Source organism: Myotis daubentonii, chromosome 10, assembly GCF_963259705.1.
Source record: "Myotis daubentonii chromosome 10, mMyoDau2.1, whole genome shotgun sequence".
NCBI classification, from domain to species: Eukaryota; Metazoa; Chordata; class Mammalia; order Chiroptera; family Vespertilionidae; genus Myotis; species Myotis daubentonii.
In genome coordinates, this window is record NC_081849.1 from 71,203,294 (window position 1) to 71,230,618 (window position 27,325).

Genomic DNA, 27,325 nt, shown 5'->3' on the forward strand with positions numbered 1-27,325 from the left:
TCAGAGAGACATTAAGTAAAACATGTGGGTTTAACATACCATGTTCTATGATAAGCTGATTTATTAATTTTCCTCTTGGCTTTCTTACTATATTCTTTCAACCAGTTTCTCAACTGAACTAATTCTCTACATAAGAAATTTCCAGATACCAAATTAATTTTATTATAGCTCTTTTCACTCTCTTCATTCAATCTACAGCTTCAAGCAAATGTGGAATTTCTGCACATAATCGATTTTGTCATGTATTTATTCAACGTCATTTAAAAAGTCCTTATTTACTTTGTTGAGTTGGCATTCGAAGATATTTTGCAGTACCTGTAGTATTTGGCATTTATTTCAGGCTCCTTTTATACATTTGTCCCTGGCACCTGCTTTATTTTGCTTATCTTTACTATTCTTATTTTAAGTACATAGTTTATCTTCTTTGGGCTTTTTATTCTAATTTCCATTTTCTACAGTTCTTCAAGTCAGTACTACAATCTTACCTTAAGTTAGGTAAACTCTTAGGTTATTAAAAAGCATAAGGCGAGCTGCTTGGCTGCTACTTATTCATCTTTTACAGCAAGCAGCCTCTTTGCGAACAAAACTCATGAAATTGGGCACTTAGCAGTTTTCTCTAATGGGCCAGATAACTCCCACATATGGGAGGTAGAATTTGGTGTAATTTGTCACCTAAGTTAGAGAATCAGGCTGTTAGTACACAATGGCCATGACCACAAATGAGCACTGTCTTCTCTTTCTAATGAGGTTACATGCACCTACAGGGGCATTACTACAGGGGCAGTTTACATGCACCTACAGGGGCATTACTGTGGGAGAGGTGGGTGGACCAGACTCTGCCAGGAGCCACAGAGTGTCTCCTCCATCTTTCATTAGGAGTCCACAGGTCCATCTGCAGCTGCCACCAACCTTTTGTCTCCTGCGGAACTAGCCCAATTCTCCTGAAGTCTAGATGCAAGCAGCTAATTCCAATAACTTTAAAAAATGTTGTTCAAAGTATGACCTATATCCCCTTTTTCCTCCCACTGACCTCTTCTAGCCTGTCTCCACCCCTCCCCCGCTGGCCCCAGGCCTTCACCACCCTATTATCTGTGTCCATGGGTTATGCGTATTTGTTGGCAAGATGAGATTATTTCAAATATTTCTGTCAATTTTCAATTGAGTCTTCGTTTGTCCACCTAACAGCATTTTTAGGAAATGTTTAGCAGTTAGAGTAAACTGTGTTTTAAAACAAAGGGAAATCTCTGCTGGGTAAAAGTGTGATTGGGGAGTTGGCACAAAGCAGTGGCCACCAAAGAGAGAAGAAGGGAGAAAGGCAGTCAGAGGGACAAAGAGGAGACCTGCTGTCAGAGAGCAGAGAGTCTACAGACCCAGGGGAAATAACTTCTTTCAACTCCTGTGAGCCTGATAGTCTCTCGTCAGGAACCTATGGGGTGTACGAGTAGTGACGTTGTCCGGGTCCCCTTCACCAACTGTTACTTGAGAGGAGAAGAATCAGAGGAGCTTTAGTTGTTTCTGTTAATAATTTCAACTCATCTCAGATTTTTGATTATCCAGAACCTCCTTACTCCTGTCACTCTTATGTTGCATCCGCGGTAACTCCAGAATCAATTTTGGTTGATGTGAACTTGCTCAATCCACATTTACACTTTTCATAACTACAGCTTGCTTTTCAACATACTCCTGTTGTCTTGCTCCTCACTTCCTTTCAGAAAGGAACACATTGGCCCATGTAGTCAAGCCCAATAGTCCTGACTGAAAATGCTTAGCATGGAGAGAGGAGGTGAGGTCAGACAGAAAAACCTGATCCTTGTGCAGCCAAGTTCATTATTTAGCACATACTCAAGCAGGGCCATTTAAAGACATTTATGGGACCTTGATACTTTTCATTTTAGAAAATCCATTCATATATCATAGCATATTAAAATGCACTCCTCTCCCACATTAAATATGTACTTTTTGTTGCAAAAACTTTCAAGTGGATTTTACAATTTTGTCTTTAAGTTTTATCTGGCTCCTTGTAATGCATGTAATATATATTTGGCTGTGATTCCTCAGCACACTCAAAAATTATTTCCAATACCATAAAATTTTGTGAATAAATTTTGCAAGGAATGGAGCTGATGTATATGTCTTATAAATATCTAATTATCATTTATTAATTTTATTTTTTAAATTTTCTTATCATTTTTGAGATAATATTCATTTTTCCAGTCCTTGGACCTTTTTCTAGTCCCCTGAGAAGCTTAGGGTGTCCAAAATGAAAGCACTATGCCCAACATGGCCAATGAAAGAACTTTCTGGGAAGAAGCATAGTTAATGCAAAGGTACTGAGAGAAGAAAGAGGTTGGCTTATTGGAGTAGCAGATAGGGAGATGAATGTGGTTGGGGTTGACTGCATGAAAGGGAGGAGGCAGGAGAGGCCAACTGGGTCAGATGACTGAGGGCCTACCATGGAGATTTTGTGAACCACTGCCCATAGAAGGGTAACTATCTCAGCTCATTATATTTGTTTCATCAAGCCAGACATATCATGAATCTAAATAATCAAATGTACATTTGTCTTATTACTTTGTTTACTGGTATGTTCTCTTACTTCTGTATTATCACTGAGCTACTTAGTCCAAACAAAAATTTTTAGGGAAACCTAACTTTGGAGAAATAAATGACTCAAAAGTTAACTGTCTGAACATCAACAGGATATTATTCTTGGAACATAGCCATTTTATCCATTCCTTTGGCAGCTCTTAAGACTTTGTCGTCCAATATATACCTTCAAGTGGCCCATTTCTCCACTGCCATCATCCCATTCCTAGCACCATCGTAAGCACATGCTGATGGCACCATTAGTTTCTGACCTGAGCTCCTTCTACTGCTTCTCCTATTACCCTCACCATCTATTCTCTACACAGCAGCTACAATTACATTGGACTGTAAGTATGATCATATTATTCCTCTGCTCCAAATTACCTACTGCGTTCCCATAACACTTAGAATAAAATCCAAAGTCTTTATGTTGTTCTATAAGGTCCTAATATAATCTTGTTCCTTGCCTGCCTCAGCACCTTTGTTCTTGCTGTTCTCTCTGCCTGTAATGCTTTCCTTGCACACTTTTCCATGGTTGTCTATCATTATTCTGGTTTTTACTCTTATGCCTCCTCCCAGGAGGGCTTCCTTCACCATTTTACCTAAAATAGTCTCACTCTTGACTTCTGCCCCCCAACACTCCACTCCCTTATCTTCACAGCACTTACCAACATCTGAAATATTATTATGCACGTGCTTTCTTGCTTATTGTTATTCCCCTCTTGAATGTAACCTCTACAAAGGAATTTTCTATCTTCATCCCTAATGCCAGCTGCTATACCTCTGGCACAAATAGTGCCTATAGTGCAATCAATAAATAGTTGTGTATAAATTTGTTTACCAATGACTAAAAAAATTTCAGGTAATAAAATCCTCATGATGAAAGAGCCTAATAAATAGGCTTTATTTTAAAAAGTCCTCTATCAACCTATCTGGGGTTATATTCAATTGTATTTTCAATTTTATGGAGGCCCAGATACTGCAAATACTCTTTTCATAGTTGTTGGAAATAATAGTGACTTTTCAGGTTGTCATTCAATATATTTACATTATTTATCTGCTAAGCTGCCTAGAATGATCTCTTACTGTGAAACGGCAGTTGAAGTGACTCTTGGGAGCCAGCTCACCCCAACTCACTTCCTTTAGCATATAATTATTCATAGTAGCCTCATGATCCTTTGTATTATTGTGGTATTAGTTATAATGCCTCCTCTTTCATTTCTGATTTTGTGTCCTCTTTTTTCTTGGCAAGTCTAGCAAAAGTTTATCTATTTTGTTTATCTTTTCATAAAACCAGCTGTTAGTTTAATGGATCTTTTATATTATTTTTTTTCTGTCTTTATTTCACTTATTTCCACTCTGATCTTTTGTTATTTCCTTCCTTCTACCAGCTTTGGGCTTAGTTTGTACTTCTTTATCTAGTTCCTTGAAGTGTAAAACTTGGTTGTTTTGAGATCTTTTTTTAAAATTTCTTTATTAAGTTATTACATATGTGTCCTTATCCCCACATTACCCTCCATCCCCCCTACTCATGCCCTCACCCCCATTGTCTGTGTCCATTGGTTAGGCTTATATACTTGCATATAAGTCCGTTGGTTGATCTCTCCACCATACCCTCACCCTCCCCTACCTTCCCTCTGAGGTTTGATGGTCTGATCGATGCTTCTCCATCTCTGGATCTGTTTTTGTTCATCAGTTTATGTTGTTCATTATATTCCATAAATGAGTGAGATCATGTGATATTTATCTTTCTCTGACTGGCTTATTTCACTTAGCATAATGCTCTCCAGTCCCATCCATGCTGTTGCAAATGGTAAGAATTCCTTCTTTTTTACCACAGCGTACTATTCCATTGTGTAGATGTACCACAGTTTTTTAATCCACTCATCTACTGATGGGCACTCAGGCTGTTTCCCAATCTTTGCTATGGTGAACTGTGCTGCTATGAACATAGGGGTGCATATATCCTTTCTAATTGGTGTTTCTAGTTTCTTGGGATATATTCCTAGAAGTGGGATCCATGGGTCAAATGGGAGTTCTATTTTTAGTTTTTTGAGGAAACTCCATACTGTTCTCCACAGTGGCTGCACCAGTCTGCATTACCACCAGCAGTGCACGAGGGTTCCTTTTTTCTCCACATCCTCGCCAGCACTTGTTGTTTGTTGACTTGTTGATGATAGCCATTCTGACAGGTGTGAGATGGTACTGCATTGCCATTTTGATTTGCATCTCTCGGATGATTAGTGACTTTGAGCATGTTTTCATATGTCTTCTGGCCTTTCTTCTGTTTTCTTTCAAAAAGTATCTATTTAGATCTGTTGCTCATCTTTTGATTGGGTTGTTTATCTTCCTTTTGTTAAGTTTTATGAGTTCCCTATAAATGTTGGAGATTAAACCCTTATCGGTGATAACATTGGCAAATATGTTCTCCCATGCAGTGGGCTTTCTTGTTGTTTTGTTGATGGTTTCCTTTGCTGTACAAAAGCTTTTTATTGAGATCTTTCTGGTGTATTAATATAGGCATTTATCATTATGAACTTCTCTCTTGGAACTGCGTTGGCTGCATCCCATATGTTTGTTGGATTTCCACTGTCATGTTGTATTTCCATTTTTATTTGTCTGAAGATATTTCTGATTTCTCTTTTGCTTTTCTTGACCCATTGGTTGTTCAGTAGCATGCTGTTTAATCTCCACATGTTTGAAAAATTCTCTAGTTTTCTTCTTGTAATGATTTCTAGTTTCGTACTATCATGGTCGCAAAAGTTGCTTGATTTCAACCCTCTTAAATTTACTAAGACTTGTTTTATGGCCTAAAATATGATCTATCCTGGAGAATGTTCCATGTGCACTTGAGAGGAATATGTTCTGCTGCTTTTGGATTGAATGCTCTATAACACCTGTTAATTTCATCTGGTTGAACATGTTGCTTAAGTGCAATATTTCCTTACTGATATTCTACTAGGATGATCTATCCATTATTGGAAGTGAGTTATTAATATTGTATTGCTGTCTATTTCTCCTTTCAGGTCAGTTTTATATATTTAGGTGCTCTTATGTTGGGTGCATAGATATTTGTAAATGTTATATCCTCTCGTTGAATTGCCCCCTTTATCATTATGCAATGATCTCTGTGTCTTACTACAGTTTTTGGCCAAAATACTATTTTGTCTGATATAAGTACAGCTACCCTGACTTTCTTTGGGCTTGCATTTGAGTAGAATATCTTTTTCCACACCTTTACTTTCAGTCTGAGTGTGTTCTTAAAGCTGAAGTGAGTCTATCGTAGGCAGCATATGGTTGGGATTTTATTTTATTTTATTTTATTTTATTTTATTTTATTTTATTTTATGTATTTATTTTATTTTATTTTATTTATTTTATTTTATTTATTTTATTTTATTTTTATTTTATTTTATTTTATTTTATTTATTTTATTTTATTTTATTTTATTTTATTTTATTTTATATTTTATTTTATTTTATTATTTTATTTTATTTTATTTTATTTTATTTTATTTTATTTTATTTTATTTTATTTTATTTTATTTTATTTTATTTTATTTTATTTTATTTTATTTTATTTTATTTTATTTTATTTTATTTTATTTATTTTATTTTATTTTATTTTATTTTATTTATTTTATTTTATTTTATTTTATTTTATTTTATTTTATTTTATTTTATTTTATTTTATTTTATTTTATTTTATTTTATTATTTTATTTTATTTTATTTTACTCCATTCAGCCAATCTATGTCTTTTAATTGGAAAATTCAGTCCATTTACATTTAAAGTAATTTTTTGATAGGTATGGACTAACTATTGCCATTTTTTAAACAGTTTTTCTGGCTGTTTTGTAATTCTTTTTTTCTTGTCTTCTCCGCTTGCTCATTTCCTTTGTGATTTGATGATTTTCTGTAGTAGTGTGCTTAGATTCCTTTCTCTTTATAATTTTTCTATCTACTGTCAGTTTTTGCTTTGTGCTTACCAGGAGGCTTATAATTATAGTACTCTATTTTAAGCTGATAAGAACTTAAGTTTGAATGTATACTAAAGTTCTGTATTTTTACTCCCCCTGACATTTTATGATTTTGATGTCACAATTAACATTTTATCCTGTATATCTATTAACAAATTATTTTAGTTATAGTTGTTTTAATACTTTTGTCTATTTACCCTTCATACTATATTTTTAAGTGATTTATCCACCACCATTACAATATTAGAGTATTCTGAATTTAACTAAAATTTACCTTTACCAGTGAGATTTATACTTTCATATGTTCTCCTGTTACTAATTATTGCCCTATTTTTCAAATTGAAAACTTCCTTTAACATTTCTTTTAAAGTCCTACTAGTAGTGTTGAAATCCTTTAGCGTTGGCTTATCTGGAAAACTCTTTATCTCTTGTACTAAAACCAACTGCAAATACTAATATGCTAAGACAACCATCGGTCACAGTTGTACACATTTTAAAATAAAAACCTTACATAATACAGTAACTGCACGTAGCTAGTCTATTAGAGAGGACAGAGGAAGGTAAATGCCCCTTGGTATGACCACTCATAGTATTAGTCAGATAATCTTTAATACATGTCAATTAAAAGTATTCCCTTAGTGAACTTAAAATATATGCGAGAGATTTTAAAGTAGAGGTTCTGATTTCAGATACTGTATAGGGAAGGAAAGTACTACAAATATTTAAAAGCAATTCATTTCTCTACAGAAAAACATGCTCCAAGATGATACATTGTAAAGTGATTTATAGCATATTGACTGTGGTGCTTCTAATGAAAAAGTAATTGTACAAGTTTTCCCTGGAGAGTATTCTCAGTAACAACAATCCATGCTCATGGAGAATCATGAGTTAGAAAATGAGAACCAAATGAACTCACAGCTGGGAAAAGCCAACAATAATTAATTTAACACCAGCTATCTGTCGGGGACATGTATACATTTCAAAATTTCTCTTGAGAGAAACAAGGTTATTGAAGGGCACAGACCACTAATTTATTAACATGTTCAAAGAATTTTTTCTTAATAAGATAATATGGTCCATTAAAAAATAACTTGTTTTAGGGCTAGGAGGTTATGATAAATAGTTGGTCAACACCATCATTTGAATTTTAATAGTGTAGCAAAGTGAGTTCACATTGAACTTGGACAATATATTCCCCAACAGTAGTAGAGAGAAAACAGTGCCATTAAAAGGGGCTTTATTCTGATTCATTGGCTAAGAAAATGGGAACAGTTTGAGGTCTTCCATGTTGTTTCATTTTAATAAGCAGCAAGCATTTTTCATGTCCTTATTAAAGTGGTTAATGTCTTTCTCTAGTCTCATTATCACCGCCAGAGTATACTCTCTGTTGTTTCTTAACTAGGACAATTCCTGTTCATTTCAGAGAAGATCAGAAAGTCAAATCTGATTGCTCACATGTGGTTGTTAACAAAACTCCTATTGTGCTGCTCAAGGTACCCATGGGGATTGTACACTTATTTATATTTTCTTATGGTTTTCTATAATTATTGTGATTGTACTTTCACAAAGTAAATGTAACTCCACCAATTAAAGCAGTGGTGGGTTAAGAATATTCATCAGACTTGTGTGAAAGGATATTGTTCTTAGGATTTGATCAAAGCATAGAAATTAAACTGCTGTCATCATGCATTCAACCCAAGAGTTAAATTAAAAATGCTCAGCAACTTTGGAGTTTATTTAAGCTGATGTTAACTATTTCTGAAAATAAACATGATACAGGACTTGCATTCCTGATATGACTCTTTGTTGTATTAAAAGTGGTGGAAAAAACAACTATATAATCTTGGGGGATATAGTTTACGGTATATGACCAACTTGATTACTGTTAATTCAGATCAATTTAAAATTTCAAAATCATAAAATTCCAAAAACCTCATTTTGGTTTATATCTTTGTATGTCATTTGCTTCACCTCTTTATTTTCTTTGAAGGCTCCAGGATTAAAAAAAGAATATCCATGAAAACAAGCAGCTGAGGCTATCAACTAGAGAAAACACAGTTGTTTTTCATGTTTTGCTGCTTAGAAATTTCATTGTATCTAGTTTGACAGTGCTTGCAGCAGAAGTGATCAGCTGTACTTCCATTCCATTAGCTGTCATTCTGATGCTAGACTTTTAGCCTGCTGTGTGCGAGATGGGACTGTCCCTACACAATTCCCATCAAAGGTAATTTTCTGTGCAATGGTGTGTAAAATTTGCCTCTAATTATGATAAGGTCACTGATGGGTTACTTATGATATGCTCTCTGGAGACCACTGTGGTGAATAGCTTTCGGCAAGCTTCATCTGGAGAAATTAAATTGGTTTGACCATGACTCAATAGAAAGTAAAAGTCTCTTAGAAAATTCTTCCTCAATCATGTTTAAAGCCCTAAAGAAACCGAAAGCGGAGAGAGAGAGAGAGAGAGAGAGAGAGAGAGAGAGAGAGAGAGAGAGAGAGCAGAATGCATAGTGGTGAAGGCTTGGGTTTTGGAATTAAGCAGACTTGAGTTTTAATCCAGGATTTCTGGGCGTAGAAGGCCCAATGTGACCTGGCTTATGCACATCTCTTGGCTTTTACTCCTCACATTCACTACCTGGGCTCCATCACCATTGGCGTCCTTCCTGATCCTCAAACATGCCATGGCCACTCTTGTTCTAGAGACTTTAACCACAAAGTTTCCCGTAGTTGGACTGCTCTTCCTTCAGATATTCAGTGTGTGGAGCTCCCTAGTTCTTCCACTTTCTAATACATGGAGTGTATCATACCCACTATTTGAACTACTAGTATACGAACATAGCTTCCTCCTCTCTATTTAGAACAGCCAACCCTTGTCTAATTAATCACTGTTGTGTCATCCTATTACGATTCTTGAAGTTCTAATCATAGTCTTAAATTATTTATTTACTGCTTAATGTATAATTAAGTTTAATTAATGTACAATTAAGTTTGCATATGACCATGGGGGAGATATCTAAGAATGTAAGGTATCTTGACTAAGACATACCACAATCTTGAAACCCCACTGATATAAACCATATGAGTTAATATAGCTGATAAAATGGATTAAAAAGAAGATCCACAATAACAAATAAGATGGAAAATCTTCTTGGACTTGATGAAAGTATGAAAATAGAACTGATTATTGTTTTATTAAAATAGCATCAGAGTGATTTCACATTTCACTATGATTATGGAGGGTCTCCATGAAGGGAGGATATGTTATTCACTTTAGTTATTAACACTTATTGAGGAAAGTTTTTATATGTAATGGTGGTAAATGAAAATGAGATGAATAAATATGGTGAAATTTTGTATTTATGTAAACCTATCAGGTTTTTTGGGTCCTCCTTCTAAAGGCAGCCTACTTGTAGACATAATAACGACTTTCAAATGGTTCACGTCCAGTAAATATTTGTCAACAAATGACTAAGTGCTAGCTGCATTGGAAGATCCTCCTTGTGTTCTAATCCTCAATGCAAATTGTAACAACAAGAACAAAGATGAAGTTCTTACCACAGGGTCCAGTCATGGCCACAGTATGGCTGAACATTTCCCAGGTAGAATCCCAGAGACTGAGTGACCTCCACAAGATTGGTAAAGTCAAGACTAATGCTGTTGAATAGGACAGATGTCATGATAATCTCATCAATAGCCCATACATCTTCTCCTTGGGAAGAATGATACGGTTGCCACCATCTGAACTGAATTCCAAACTGTCTTGCATCATCTGGTAATTCTACGGAGATTATTCTAAAGGAGAAAAAAGTAAAAAATGTATATTACTTTGACATGTTAAAATACAAACATTTATAGCAGGATTCTTTTTTTCTGCTGTATAGTATTTTGAAAAAATTTTCTTCCACTATTACACACATTCTTCTGAAATTTCCAATTTTCCTGTCTGACTCCAACAAAATCTTCTAAACACTTTTAAAAATCTAAAAATCTAAAAAATTTGACTTTTGTTTCACTCATCTGATCTCAGAAAAGCTAAGTCAGTAAACCACAGTTCTCAAAGTGGCAGGATTCGTCTCAGTCTGCTAACGGATCTATGGCAGCTTGTTACACGCATTAGAGTTTGGGGCTGGTTGAACCATGGCACTTCCTTATTCCCATGAGGGTAGCACAGTGTGCAAGGTCACTTGCTGTGTCATGGTGGCTATGACAACAAACCTTTACCTGACAAATGGAGAAGAAAATTAAGAATAATATCTAATTTCCAGGAGCAATTATTGTACACAGCAGCAGGAACCATACATTAATTGTCACTGCAATGACATCTGCTTGAAAGCTCCATAAATCACAGTACCATGCTGCTCACACGCACACACAAGGTGAGATGTGAAGCAAATGGCAAATGGAACATTTGTCTCCATCAATGTGCAATTAAACACCAGGAGAGGTGTTTGCAGTAAATGCACTGTGAAGGAACTGGGTCTTTCTTTAGGGAGCAAAGAAAAACCCGCAAGACAGTGACTAGTTGGATAACTTAGAAATAAATTATTAAAAAATTTTAATGTCTGTGTGGTTTACTAAGAAATTAGATTGATTTTAATATTTGGATTATGTTATCTTTAGTTATTGCATTAAGAAACTTTAAATCACATATTGGAAATGTAATGTTTTACACATTAAAAGTTATTAAAAGTATCTATAGTCTCTTTAAATAATTTGTACATGGAAATATGGATAGAATAACATGACTATCATCACTGATTACATAAACTACTAGTAAGAAACTGGTAGAACTTTTTGAAATGTTAGAAAACATACTTTTTAAATAATGAAAAATCAATATTCAAATACAGGAATATAAATTAAAAAACAGTTAGGCTAAAACACATAGCTATAATATGTTTATGGTTTTTAAGTATTTCCCACAGTCTGCTGAATTGTTTTTCACCAATGTGAATTTGTTAGAGGAAAAGAGTAAATTTTAGCTAAGGATTTTAGTAATTTTCACCTTAATTTTTCTAAATATTCATTTGTTTATTAAATATTAAATAAATATATTATTAATATTAATATACCAAAAAAACCCAAAACTATATTTGGACTGGCTCAATAGTGAAAAATATGATTTAATTGAATAATTTAATTTGATTAGCAATTATTAAAAAATAATTTTCCGTTATATTAATAATTTTAAAAATAATTGCTATTCTCTCTGATGAAAATAAATATAATTTTTAAAAATAACAACTGAAAAGTAGAATTTCTCAGGAAACTTGATTGGAAAATAAAGTGCATATTTATGTACTAGAGGCTTGGTGCATGAATTTGTGCATGGGTGGGGTTCCTTGGCCTGGCCGGTGATCGGGGTCGATTGGGGCCATCTCACCCAGTCCCAATCGGGGCCGCAGGAGGTTGGCCGGCTGAAGAAAGGGGCCATGGGAGGTTGGTGGGCTGGGGGGAGGGACCGCAGAAGTTGGCCGGCTGGCCGGCCAGGGGGGAGGGACTGTGGGAGGTTGGCCAGCTGCAGAAGGTTGGCTGTGGGAGCACACTGACCACCAAGGGGCAGCTCCTGCATTGAGTGTCTGCCCCCTGATGATCAGTGCACATCATAATGACTGGTTGACCGGTCGTTCCGGTGGTTCGGTCATAACGGTTGCTTAGGCTTTTATATATAGAGATATAATAACGTAATAAAATGACCAATATTTTCCCTGGCAGAGATATTAAGACCAGGGTCTGTACCCAGACTCTTGGGGAGGTACTAAACTTCTATGTGCTTCAGCACCTTCAGCTATGAAATTGGGATGGTATCCTATGGCAGAGTCAGTTTTTCACTATTGTGTTCTAGCACCTAGAACAGTACCTGACATAAGGACTTAAATTCTTGCTGCGAGAATGAGCTACTATTATCAGCATACCCTAACAGATATTTGAATACAGAGGCAGCTTTCAAGTAACAATGCCACGATCTAGACCTGGGCTGCCTGGCTCCAGAGCCTGTGCTCTCGACCTTTACTTCATGTCTTGGGGTAGGGTGGCAGATTGCTTTCACCACGCTATGCATATTACAGGGCTGGTTAGAACAGCTATAGAACCATTTGATTAGAATTCCTAGAAGAGAGCCCAGGGACTTAGGTTGACTTTCTGTATCAATCTTCCTTTTAAAAGTAGATACTAAGTTCATATATTTCTTATAATCAAATACAATAATCAAAATAAAATAAGATTAGGCTTCATAATAATTTTGGAACATAAGAACAAGCACCACAATTAAGAAAAATATAGAATAAGAAAAGAAATATATAGAATAAGTTTAGTCTCATCAGTGATACAAAGCTTTACATTAATAAAAATACCAATTATTTCACAAGACATCCTAATCAGTTTGAATTAAAAGATTAACTAAAATATATTCACAGACTTTAAATTTTATAAATAACAAGCACACAGAGGTCTTTGATTTATTGAATGACTCATAGGCAAGCAAATTATTAGAAATTGGCTAGGAGTAATAATGGTTAGCCAATTAACATATCTAATTTATAGATCATACTTCATTTTCAAACAACCATGACAGAAAGGAACAGTATGGAATTCAGAGCAATTACAGGCAGCAGGTTATGCTGAAGAAAATACAGCCATAGCTAACGGCATCAAGATATATTTAACTTTCCTGTGAAGAATTTACATGGTTTGTATTATTTATTATATAAGATATAATTTAGCATTTAGAATATACCAAATTCCACTTCTGTCAATCACCTTTTATTAATCTTTGTATGAGAGAGGGGGAGGGAAGAAGAGTCTCAGACAGAGGTACATATACAGAAAATGAACGTGTTCTCCCCTCTTCTTGAAAGAAAATCTCCACTCGGATCTTCATCTTTCAAGCTATGCACATACCTAATGATGAGGAGCCACCCTGATCCTTAGAAGAAAAATGCTGCTGCCAAATGGCAGGCGAGATTAAACGCACCTCTGCAACCGCACATTAAATGTGTAATTATTTTTCATATCAACACGGGTTAATTACATTTCATGATACAGATGGATTACTGCATTTTGGAGCTGTCCATCCTCGTTAGGAAAAATTGTGCTTTAGGCCACGTTAACTTAGGGTGGTGACATTTTCTTCATGTTTTCATCATTATTATGATTATCACCTTGATTTTAAATTTTCTTTTAATGTTCACTATGGAGAGCCTATGAAACATTTCTTTAGTATTCATATGTGTCTACTGAGTGAGGAAGTTGAGTTTAGCCTTGCATTTATCTTTAAAGGAAAATATCCAATACATCTGATATGTTCTTAAAATTTTGTATAGTGTTTATAACTCCTAATAGTTATTAACTACAATCTCTGTTACATGCTACATTATTTTCCATGAAAATAAAAGTTCTCATCAATTTGCAAATACTTAATTCTGGAAACAGCCCTATGAAAAATGCTCAGGTTTGCCCGGCCAGCATGGCTCAGTGGTTGGGTTTCGACCTATGAACCTGGAATTACTGTTCGATTCCCGGTCAGGACACATGCCCAGGTTGTGGGCTTGATCCCTCAATGGGGGGCATGCAGGAAGCAGCTGATCAATGATTCTCTCTCATCATTGATGTTTCTATCTCTCTTTCCCTCTTCCTTCCTCTCTGAAATCAATAAAAATACATTTTTAAAAAATGCTCAAGTATGTTAAATCTATTATCAGTGCCCCTGCCAGTCACCATGGTGCCCACACAAACCTCAGTGCCCACAGCCTCAGTCTTTTTCACATCTCCCCATGATCTGCATGGACTTCTAGGAGTGAGTTCTTTGTATCCCACTGGGAATGTAAGCCACAGTGTTAACCTCCTCTAATGGTATTTTCAATTTCCCATTCTCCTCTTTTCCTGATATTTTAAAGGATTTTCAGTGAGCAGATTAATAAATATTCTGAAAGGAGTGAAGATGACTTGAACATCTCTGAAATTATACCACTTACAGTGGTTACTACTCTGCTTTAAGTGAAACTTAAGTCTCACAACTGTGACTATAGATTGTGAAATACATAAGCTAAAGAAAAATAGAAGGAGCATGAAGAAGGGACTTTAGTTATATCCTCACACTCCACCTTTACCAGGGACTCTATACATGCTAGAAAAAGATATTTATATTCATGTCTTAATTATAATATAAACTTTATTGACTATCATGTTTTATGAGTTACTATTTCACATAATTTATTATTAGACACTATATTATATTGCTATCAAATATTCATCAATAGCATTTATAATTCAGTATTATATTAAAATCATATTTAATAGTTAGCACTATAGTTAAATGAGAAAAATAGTATTAAGTATTTTCCTCTTTCCTAGGCATCAAATTATTTCTCTTATATGCACATTTCAAAATATGAGAATAAATTTCTCCAAATTTATTGGGTTAGAAGAATGTGACTTGCTAATTTTTCATTACAAGATTCATCAATCTTTGTCCTCACCATCTTGCAGTGGAAAAATATCTGGAATCTTACACCATTTGAATGAAGACTTCCTCAGGAAAGAGCTATTTCTCTAACGATTTTTCCAAATGATTTGCAACATACCTGGGCTCATGATAGTTGAGATATGAGTAGTGCTCCAAGAGTTTCCAAGTTATCCCATTATCATAAGAATAATGCAATAAAACTCCTTCTCCGGGCTGGTCTGGGGCTTTGCATGTGCTCAGAACAGACTTGCTCCCCAGCCTCAATGTGAACTGCAGAAACCTAGACATGAATTGTCTATAATTAGTGTGTGCACAAACATTTTTAATCATAATGCTCATCTTGGTTTTTAAAGAATTTCAGACACATTTAAATGAACTACCCCAAAGCTGTAGATTTCCACTCATCCCTCTTTTATAAAATATAATTTCGCTGTGAGATGTATGAATATGTGTAGAAGATAAGGTCCATGCACCTGTTTTATGTACAGATACATACAAATATAACTCTATATTTATACATATCTGTATCCTATGACTTGTGTATGTACACTTAAAATGCCAATCATTCCTTTACTGCATTATTTATGGAGCACTGGGGGAAGGGCAATGTAAATCTCATCAGCCTCTGCAAGCTGTCAAATAAATAAAACTACATAAATAATTAACTAGTCCTTGGCTTGAGAACACAGTTTTGATGCCAACATTTCATATTTTTTAAACTCTAGTCAGTCATTAGTATCGTAAAGTCATCAGTGAGCTTTTTAGTTTATTTAAAATGAGGACAAATTAAACCTATATAAACTCCCTCTCATGCTGGTTTTAAATGAGAATATGTACATATCAGCAAAAATAAGTAAATAAAAAATAGAAAATTATTAGATCTAAGTTCAACCATTATTACCTGGTTTCAGTATGTATTCCACCCTGCCTTCACTCACCTGGATTGTGAGCTGTCAAGGAAAGATGTAATTAGCTGACGTCTCCCATCTTTGTTGAAAACCAGGGCCTTACCACTGGCCAGGACACCACAGCCAAAGCTGACTTCAGCACCACGGATAGAGTAAAAGTTATGGTAAGAGGAGAGCCTGGAACTGCCGAAGCTTTCAGAAATGAACATTGGGAATGTCTGCGATGCCATCTCGCAAGCTGGGCCAGAAAATCCAGGGTCACACCTGAAAGAGAGCCCATGAAATGAAATCTTAAACTTGGTCCTTTCAGAGTTTCCTGAATCTGTCCTGGGGAGGAGGAAGTCCAGAGGCCAGAATTGGATTGAATGGTAGGCAAGGCTCATCAGACTTCGGAGAATTCTGAATCAGAAGAAGTGGTAAGGGCAGACTGTGAATATTACAGAAGAACACACACTTTGCATAGCTCTGCTGTAAAGAGCTTATGACTTAAAACAATCACTCAGCACTCACCTTTGGCCAATGCCAGCAATTTATCTCCAAATAGATCTATGTTTTTGCACATTTACAATTTAAAATCTTTGTCAAAGGTATATACTTTTTTTTTTAAAATATATTTTATTGATTTTTTACAGAGAGGAAGGGAGAGAGATAGAGAGCTAGAAACATCGATGAGAGAGACATCGATCAGCTGCCTCCTGCACCTCCCCTACTGGGGATGTGCCCGCAACCCAGGTACATGCCCTTAACCGGAATCGAACCTGGGACCCTTCAGTCCGCAAGCCGACGCTCTATCCACTGAGCCAAACCGGTTTCGGCAAAGGTATATACTTTTACCTATAATTATGTTCACTTAACTCGTAAAAGAAACAACATAAATAAAATACTTCTATAAGATATCTAGAATAAATTTCCTTTAAGAACAAGTGTAAACATACATGTTATATTTGTAATTGGAATTATTTGAAAAAGATTGGAAATAAATGTATCAACTATTTCAAACTTAGATGGGCATTTTAAAGAAAATGCTTACACCCTTGACCTAGATAGATGTCCTTCGCAGAACTGTGTTGCCTCTCAGTGGAATCCCAAATTAGTAGTGCTTCAAGGAAAAGAGGAAAAAATCCCACAACAACCTGCCTGCTGCCATGTAAGAATACAGTGTTTATGTTAGCTGACTAGAATATGTATGGAACTCCCTGCACCTTTTACCAGTGAAAAAACTCATCCCAGAAGACTCAACAATTGAATTCAGAACCTTCTTATATTTAAAGAAATTTACTTATCAGGAATTAGTTTCAAATCCTTTATTTTTATTTATTACTTCTTTCTTACTGTATTTGCTATGTAGCCAGCCCATTACAACATTAAAATGGTGTCTTTTGGGGTGGCATGGGGTTCTCATGAAAGCATTCAAAACTTCCTAGAGTCTGAAAGAAGCCTTTTATAAAGCAAGTGTACCAGTGAAGGGATATTATGATTTAATTCAGAAGGCTGTTTGTTTGTTACCACTAGCTCTGAAACTGGGATCCATGCTGGCCTCAGAGAAGCCCAAGGAATGTATGAACATGCTGACATCAAATGCCAACTTTGATGTGCATTGGATATTCAGAAGGAGAAAGTTTATAGCAATCATCATATTATCAAAGAAGTTGGGCCCTAACATGCCAAGAACTACCATAAACTGAAGTTTGAGGGTGGTCTTGGCATTAGAGATGGGAGTGGGAAAGGAAAACAATATTTTGCAGAGCATGTAAGTGAGCCTCACACAGTTTGCTTCCTTCACATGTTACCTCACTGACTTAAGTCAGACTCTGAATAGCCAAGTAGTTTCTAAGAAGGACTTAAAAATTACCCCAGGAGGACACATTTAACACTGGGAAACTGAATATGGCCACAAAATGCAATCAGTGGTCCCAACAAGACTACTGCCAGAGTGCATTGCAGGACAAATGCATCTTTGTGTATCTTAAATGAGTCTTCTTAGGACCAGTGACTGGGAGAAATTGGTGAGCATTTAGAGATGAATTACAGGGGAGTCAGTTCCCATGTTCTGGTTTTGAAAGCATACTTTTAGTCAAAAGTTACACACTTGGGATAGGATTCTGATTAGGATTCCACTCAGAAATTTAAATACCTCTGTGGCCTTTGTTTTATAGCCAAACAATAGGGTAGCACACACAGGTGATTTCAGGAGTGACCCGAAGCTCTCCTGACTCCAAAGATGCCCCCTACTGTTTCATCTACCCACCCTCAAGTGCAATATTCCCTGGTAAGATACATGCTGACACATGTGCAGAAAGGTATCTAAGCTCTCTGTCCTTCTCATTTGCATCTTTAACATCTCTATCAGGGGTGGGCTTATCAGGATAGTGAGTTGTCAGTTTAGATACACAGGCCCAGGGATTATACACAGGCAAGAAAGTGTTAAGGAACAAGAGAGGTGGAATCCTGGTAGCAAATAATAGTACTGATGAGGGGAGCAATCTGGGGAGACACAGAGCTGCAGAGACCCCAAATTCAAGGACCTGTTTCAAGGAAATTAGTGGTATTGAATATGAATTCACTTAAAAATATATTTTTATTGATTTCAGAGAGGAAGGGAGAGAGAAAGAGAGATAGAAACATCAATGATAAGAGAGAATCATTGATCGACTGCCTCCTGCATGGCCAACAGTGCAGATGGAGCCTGTGACCCAGGCATGTGCCCTGACTGGGAATTGAACCATGACCTTAACACTCAACCACTGAGCTATGCTGGCTGGGTGAATATGAATTTCTTTTCCCTGCAATTTTGCTCAAACTTGACAAGGCACATATTGCTGGAAAAGGATGTAGTGGCCAAACCTTTAGCTCAGCCACAAATGCACAAAGCCAATGAATATTACATAAAACATTGTCAGAAATATAACCCCCCCCCAAAGTTCCAACTCATGAAAACATTCTGTGAAACTTGAGGAGGTGAAGGCTATGATTACTTGGTATAATGTATAGTGTCAAAAGAGAATGATGCCCGAAGACATAAAACTGCCATTTGGATTTTTGTTTCCATCCATCATGGGTAACACAGATGGTTGCTATAATAAAACTATTGAATGCTAACAAGGATATTGTATACAATAATGAAACATGAAGCATAACTATTGTAATTATAGATAGGTCTTTTAGAAATAGCACTTTCTATTTTTATTAATAAAAGCAGCTGTACTTTTAGGTAATTTGTTTGCAAAACTTTTCAGGACAACTTCAGGAATTACTAAAATGTCTGGTCTCCTTGTGTTAATTTTAGTTAAAATGTCTTAAAGCAGAGGATGGCCTGGTTATGGAAAACGGATAAAGATAACAACTTGAAGAAAATACCAGTCAGTATTTCATAGATCTAATGAGTCAGTGTTTCTGAGTGAGAGTTGGTGGTTTTATGAAAAAGCAAAGAGATGCAAATTCTGTTTTGAAATATGAATAGGAATTTTTCAATTTTTTACGTACTTTATAAAACATTTCCATTGTGCAGAATGAAGTCTCTGTTAATTAAATTCATTGATATGTAGTTAAAAAGTTAACCTGATACTATATACTCTAATCTCAGTACTGGCAAGTGTCTTGCCTCAGACATATAATTCACAAAGAATAGGTCCATAGGTCTTTTATGAGTTCATTAGTAATGAAGCAATTGGATAATTAATTACTCTTTGTTTGGAGGACAAGAAAAGAAAAATAGACTAGATAATCTTTTGTTGAAAACTTATCTGTGTAACAAAGATTGTCTGTGGTTTTAGGGATTTCTAGGATATCATATAATTAAATATTAATATAGGAATATCCAGTGGTACCTAGATATTACATTATTTATATACTAGAAGCCCCGTGCACAAAATTTGTGCATGGGTAGGGTCCTTAGCAGCTGCAGACTGGGACCTCCCTTCCCTGGCTGTCAGCTGCCAGATGGGGCCTTCCTCTGTTCCACGTCACCCTCTGGTGGTCAGCGCACATCATAGCGAACATTCAAATTCCTGGTCGGTCGAACTCCCAAGGGGACACTTTGCATATTAGAATTTTATATATGTAGATAATTTCACACTAATATTCAACATTATGTAATATACCTGATCCATCATTTTAAAGACCCAAATGATTTTCAAAAGGAAGCAAAATTGCAAAGTTATATTTAAAGATGAATTTTTTAATCAAATCTTCTAAATTTGGCTTGCTCAGTTTCCTTTAGTATTAGGTCTATGGGTCAGGATTGATTTTCACAATTCATTTTACAGAGTATGTTAGGAATTAAAATATGACTCACAAACACTAGAACAAGTCTATGGGAAAATAACATTAAAGAATGTACTAAATACAGAAAAGGCAGTCATCAAGCTACAAGGAATTCAAATTTGTTCACAAATTTCCATGAGGTATGCTAAAGTTGTTCACATTTTAGTTTAGTAGAAATTAATTTATCCAGTAATGTCAATTTATAAAATACACTTAATACTTTATTTATGCTTAAATTCCATTTGGAGTACCTTACTTTTGGTCTTCAAAGACCTCAAAACCCTGAAAAAATATTAGGTTAAAATGATTTGTGGCTTAAACATATAAAGTATGGACCAAAAAAAGAGAAGTGTACGTATAATTTTAAAAGGCTCACCTGCAGCCATGCCGAGTGCACTGTCCTCTGCCAGAACAGAATTTGAGACACGACGGGCCTATGTACACTGCAGGGCAAGAGACAGCATGTGAAAGATGGCATAAAAATGGGAAAAAAACAAAAATACCTCAGGCATTTAAAACAGTTTTGTGAAGCAATGCCCATGACATCTAGCCCACTGTATACACGTTGTGCACAAGAAACTAGTGTGACATGTGGAGTGCTGGGTGACAAGGTAAGTGCTTCGTTACACATCTGCCAGAACCGTCTTAACTTAATTCTTTCAAGATTTTAATGTTTCATAGCAAAGAAAGTAGGAACATGTGTGATTTGGGTTCCTTAACAGAGTCTCCTGAGCTAAAATGATTTCAGGCAGAATATTAATGCTTCTGCCTTGAACTTTCTACATAGCTTAATTTCCTTAGGTAGAAATAAAAGAATTTACAAAGGATCAAGTAGATATAGCATGCAATGGAGAGGGTATAATTTAATTAAAAAAACTATGATTTCCATTCTTACCAGGTAATAATCTATAACCTAGAAGATGAGTGTTACATATATTTTGAAGTATTAATCATCCTTACTCAAATGGGGAATTACAATCTGTTGTTGAGTAAAACCTTTTCTCTATTATGCAGGTCTATCCCGAAATGGTGGGCTTGACTGGCAATGATATTATGAATTCTAATACTTGAAATTCTAATCTTTGGAATGCTGAGTGATAGGGCTCCTCGCTATTGAATGGTAGGTTCTGAGATACTCAGACTCAAATATATTTAAGATATTAAGCTGTTTGATAACCAGTACAATCAAGTCACACCAAATAGTATAAAAGTGGAACAAAACCAATGAGGAATTAGAGATGCAATGGTTGTTCAGACTTCACACAGTCAATTTCCGGCATAAACAAATTTACCATCCATGACCATTTTCTTTTCTATCTTGTAACCATGTCAAAATCAAATGATTTTTGCTTTAAAATAAATTTTCCTGTGGCCTGTGTTCCTATAAGCACTTATTCTCTGGAGTCCTTTAACAGGTACGGTAATTCAAATGTAATGCAAAGTGGCCCAGGAAAAACACTTGCTGAAGGAAACTGATGGTTGAAGAAGAGGTCGACAGCAGGCTGAGTGGTTGAAACTATTGGTTTTAAGTGTCAATAACCCTGGATTCATATTCAGTGTCACCTGGGAAACACTGGACAAGTGATTTATCCAGTTAAGCCTCAGTGTCCTTATTCTTCGTCCCTGGAGGAAAGAATAAAGGAGATGTTGCATGCTTAGTGTGCTGTCTGACACCATAGGGTTATGGTCGTCATCACCACATTGGGGACAGGTGTCCTTCTTGCTCCACCTGCTTGATGAGTTCCCCTGGAGGCTGAGTGCTGAGGAACCAGAAAGGAGTTTCATTCTTCTTTAGCCTGGGAAAGCTTATGGGGTGTCTTCCCAGCACACTCGGTTTTATGGCTGCAGGAGGATTTGGTCTTAAGTCCTGTTAAATGGTTCACTGCACTTTGCAGGTTCACTCTTGAGAATGCCTTATACTGTATTATACCCATGTCATTACTCAGAAAGCTCCCACCATAAAAACAACAACCATTAACAAAAATAAAACAAGACTTTCCCAGTCAATAAAAAAGTTAAATTATAATGAAGAATTTTGTTGTCATCCCTGCCTGCTAAAGATGGAATTATTAGGAATCGCAGTATGAATAAGTCGTCAGGCTTCTTTTTCTTAAGGGTGTGGAAAGGACAGATTTGTTTTCTTCACTATTACCACTGATGTAAGCAAATTGGGAAAATTTAAAAAGTGACGACTAAGACTTGCTCTAGGATTTTCCATTTTGTTAAGAATTTCAGGATAATTTCCAAAATGCTTTTTTTACTCACTAGTGGAAGCTAACTCGCCATGAAGACAAAAAGCATACCTAACAGACGTAGGATATTGACCTGTTTTTTTCTTCATATAATTTTGGAATTCCATAGTGAAACGGGAGAGAGTCCTTTGGCAAGGTGGCACACCTGTCTCTCCGAAGGAGTGAGTGTGTGTCCTCCTCTTGGCTTCTTAGGTCCTGTTTTTGTGTGAAAGCCTTACACATAAGATAATAGAATTGAAGAGATTCTGCCCCAAGTTTTGCATTTGGCAAACAGGGCTAACCATGCTCATTTCATGTATCTTTACCTTTCTCATTCTACACAAATCCTGATAATGAGAACTCAGGACGTAAACACTTTCTGACTTGAAATCATGTTGTAACAGCCTTCTTTAGGAAATTCAGATATTCTTTCCAGAGGCTTATATGTGATTCATTGCATTCTTAGTTTCTTCAGATGCTTTATTTCATTACTGATTTTTCAGCTTCTTTTATGACTAAGTAATATAAGTTTGTTATAGGACCTTTGAAAAGCATGACAGCAGGCGAAAGCCATCCATATCCCCTATCCAGAGGCACATACCTATTCCTTGCAGCTAAATAAGAGGTGTAGTAATTAAAATGCTATGCAAAATGTTCTATGGATGGAGAAACTCCATTTCAACAAGCTCATCTTGTTTTTTCAAATGCACTGTTTGTGTTCACATAACTCGTGTGGTCTTTGAAATCTGGGACTTTTACTGGTTTTCTTAGAATACAGATTATTTAAAAATTTTACATGGCCTCATCAGCAAAGTATTTTGCCTGAAGTTATTTCTGAATTTCAAGAACTTATTTAATTAATTGCTATCAATTTCTAAATTATTCAAAAATAACAAAGATTAAGACATGGAAAATCAGTATTAAACAATGGTATAGGCTTTTCCTACTCTATAAGGCAGTGGCAATGTTGAATTTGCTAAGTATTGACATTTTGCCCTTCCCTTCTTCCCTTCCTGTCTACTTCCTCATAGTATAACTCTGTAATCAAATTTATATACTCTCTGAAAATAGGGAATCTCTAAATCTGCCTATAATTAGAATTATTAAAAACCAAAGTGTTGGCTATTAAAAACCAATATAAGAAGTTTATAGCCATGCAACACAATACTTAAAATATATTCTCTCATGTGCACGTATCCTAAGTGATATTGGCTTTTAAATTAGACGAAAATTAATCATTTATTTAAAAGTAAAATATTATGTCTTTATATTTTTCTTTTATACTGTTTTCTGAAGAAGAGGTAGAAGTTTTACTTCACAAGTTTCATTCTAGAGAAGATGTTTTCTTATGTGTGCTGTCTGCATCTAAAAGATAAGCATTCCAGATGTTGTCGTAGCTACTAAGAGAAGAATGGGTCTTATTTTAATACATGCAGTATGGTAAGTATTTATGCTAATTTTGCATAAAACATTCAAAGAAAATGTTAGACTATCCCCTGTCATCAATGTGAATTTGAGTTTCAGGGCATTATGCATTTTAAAATTATGTATGTTGAAACATTCTAGCATCTAATATTGCTGACTCTACTGCCTTTTTTTTTCCTGCTTGTGTATCCTTGGGCTTCTAATGGAATGCAAAGAAGAGAGGGAAGAAAGGGTGTTTAATGAATCACAAGACCATGACTTGGAAATGTGATTACGTCTGTGCTGCCGAACAAAAGCACAGGAAGACTCTACTTCAATGGCATGTGATTAAGGCTGGCATAAACTAACCATTATCAATTGCCCACATGTTCCCAAGGATGGGTCCTGTTTGTCTCCAGCGAATTCTGGTGTCCCGGGTTAGCGCTGCGTTAGGAAGGGGGATCGTTATTCGGTTCCACCTGCAAGAAATTTAGCACAAAACAGCTCCACACACTGTTCACATCTTTTCAATTTATTTTACATGCTTTTGATGTTCTAGTTTCTGTGTGCCTGCGGGTAGCACTAAAGTTTGATAATAAACTCCTTTTAAAAAAAATTTAAATTCTTTATTGTTAAAAGTATTGCATATGTCTCCTTTCCCTGGCCGCTCCTACCCCCTAGCACCTGCCCTCACCCCACTACTGTCTGTGTCCATTGGTTATGCTTACATGCATGCATACAAGTCCTTTGGTTGATCTCTTACCCCACCCCTCCACCTTTCCTATGAGATTTGATGGTCTATTCAATGTGATAATAAACTCTTTAAGTTTACTTGTGGAGTTTATTTGTTTATAGTTTTAAAACAAACATGTCACTTATAAAAACATCCATATCATCCATATACATTCTTAATAGCAAATGATATTATGTTTTTAGACATTAGTTTTAGAAATTTTTACATGAATAATTCAGAGTTAAATAGTATCGATAATAATAAAAGTATAATGTGCTAATTAGACCGGATGTAAGGACAACCTTCCGGACGAAGCCGCAGTGGCAGGGGCGAGGCAGAGGCAGCTGCTGCAGTGGGCAGGGGCCGAGCTCCTTGTACAAATTTTGTGCATCGGGCCTCTAGTTCTATGGTAAGTATCTGTGCAGAGATGGGGTGTCCTCTAGCATTGATTACTTTTTATTTTTTGCTCTCCCATAGTCCTATGCACAATTAAAGAGAGGCTAAGCAAGAGAATAATCTTCAACTTAATTTTCTCTCCTTGGGAATGTTTTTACTATTTACCTAGTGCTTATTCTGTAAAATGGCAAGTATTTTACATAGTCATCTTTAACTCTCCTAACTGCCCCCGAAGGGGTGTATCATTTCCCTTAATTTATGTGGAAAAAAGCAGAAAGTTAGAAAGAGTAAGTATCATTACACAAGTAGATGTCAGAATCAGGACTTGAACCTAGGTTTGATTCCAAAGCTAAACTTTCACTATCTATGTCGCACTGTTCCATAACAAAGTATTTTGGCAATAAGCCTTCTGGCAATAACCACGTAATCACTATACAGAATTTGAATTTATGTAATCCAAACTATAACAGCCAGGTACATAAAGAATGAATGATCCTACCATTATCATCTTACATCCGATATACCAAAGTTAGTCTTTTTTTCCTTTACACAAGATCACTTCTAAATCAGCTGAAAAAGAGAGGTCAGCTTCCATGCTTATTAAGTAAAAAATACTAGTCTCAGGCTTACTCGCTGATTTTGAGTCTGCAACATGGATTAAAGTCTCTGGATATCTCAGAATTTACTCACCCACTGTAGTTTTCAGAGGAGTAGATGGTGCTGTGGGGGAGGTGGGGTCCAGCACAGATCTCAGGCAAACATTCAGTGTGCAGGAGTGACCAGGAACGCCCATGGTTGGTGGAAAACTCCAAGCTGACACTGATAACACCAGAACAAGCACAACACGGAAGAGGAAAATATAACCAATAAAATGTAATCACCTGTTTCTTGTTAAGTACATCAGTCATCTATAGAACTAGGGTAAAAGTTTTTAAGATGCTGCTTCTGAAAATATTGTTTTCCCCTCCACTGAAGTCTGACCAGCTTTTAAAGGGCAAGCAGTTACATTACTGCTATAGAAACAACCTCTGTTTTAAAGACCACAAATGGTCACTGGAGTTTGTGCTCCTGAGTTTGATAGATGGCAAGGCAATTACCATGTCTCACACTGCCGGCACTTCAACCCGTGAACGTGAACGACAAAATCCTGAGGAAGGACAGGAGCAACGCTTCAGCAAGTGAAGTTGAGAAATCATAGCTGCTGAAGCGCTAATTGATTTCTGTTCCTATTATTAGGGGGTCACGAACCAACATGAGTTCCAGCTTTTTTTAGTTTTTTGTTTTCTCTTTTTCTCTCAACAATCTGTCAGAATGGATGGCTGCCACAGCACATGCAAGCTCCTCTGATACCCAAGACCACACTCTTAGAATAAAATTATTCCTATTTGAAATCTATCCAATCATGCTCTGTGTTAACTGAAGAACTTTTCAGTTCATTAATGGGTCGTTTATTAAAAATCCAGCTGAAAACCTACCGAGAAGTTGCTCTGATTTAATAGTCAAGTCGATGTGTGCCTTTGTAATTAGTTCACACACTCAAAAATGGGGCTTCCTACCTGTTACCAGGTTGATGTGTTCCACATCCCAGATTAATGGAAAACTGTATCATGTGTGACATCGTAGAAGGGAGAACAGGTAAGATGTGGAAAAAATCTACGGCCCAGACATTCGTATTATACCCTTGATGGTTCTTTTGCTTGAGACAAAATTTGGTAGCAGGCGTCTGAAGTTCAGGATTGATGACTACAGAAACCAAAGATGGAACCTTCAAAGCAAAGGAAACCAAAATCACTCGTAATCCTCCCTATGTGGGTCTGTGAAAATTTTCCTAGAATCAATCTTGCAATTACAATGTATATAACTGCCATTTTTAGTTTTTATATTTTTAAATATATTTTTATTGATTTCGGAGAGGAAGGAAGAGGGAGAGAAAGATAGAAACATCAATGATGATAGAGAATCATTGATCGGCTGCCTCCTGCAGGCCTCCTGGGGATTAAGCCTGCAACCTGGGCATGTGCCCTGACTGGGAATTGAACCCTGGTCTCCATCCAGGTTCATAGGTTGATGCTCAACCACTGAGCCAGGGGTCCTCAAACTTTTTAAACAGGGGGCCAGTTCACTGTCCCTCGAAACGTTGGAGGGCCAGACTATAGTTTAAAATAAAACTATGAACAAATTCCTATGCACACTGCACATATCTTATTTTGAAGTAAAAAAACAAAATGGGAACAAATACAATATTTATATTAGCATGTGGCCTGCGGGCCTCAGTTTGAGGACCCCTGCACTGAGCCATGCTGGCTGGGCTAACTGTCATTTCTTAAAAATCCTCACCTGAGCCCTAACTGGTTTGGCTCAGTGG

At 36.2% G+C, this 27,325-nt stretch overlaps 1 protein-coding gene across 2 annotated transcripts in view; it reads right to left on the reverse strand.

Annotated features, from left to right (window-relative positions):
- The window catches only part of RELN (reelin), a 440,175-nt gene that overhangs the window by 127,121 nt on the left and 285,729 nt on the right, over positions 1-27,325 (reverse strand). For both annotated transcript variants that reach the window (XM_059712765.1, XM_059712766.1), the window contains exons 14-20: positions 26,517-26,725; positions 25,651-25,779; positions 24,201-24,310; positions 20,573-20,639; positions 15,964-16,197; positions 15,144-15,305; positions 10,117-10,353 (exon numbers count right to left, since the gene is read on the reverse strand). In XM_059712765.1, coding sequence (XP_059568748.1) covers positions 10,117-10,353; positions 15,144-15,305; positions 15,964-16,197; positions 20,573-20,639; positions 24,201-24,310; positions 25,651-25,779; positions 26,517-26,725 — 1,148 coding nt within the window. The remainder of the gene's footprint in view (positions 1-10,116; positions 10,354-15,143; positions 15,306-15,963; positions 16,198-20,572; positions 20,640-24,200; positions 24,311-25,650; positions 25,780-26,516; positions 26,726-27,325) is intronic.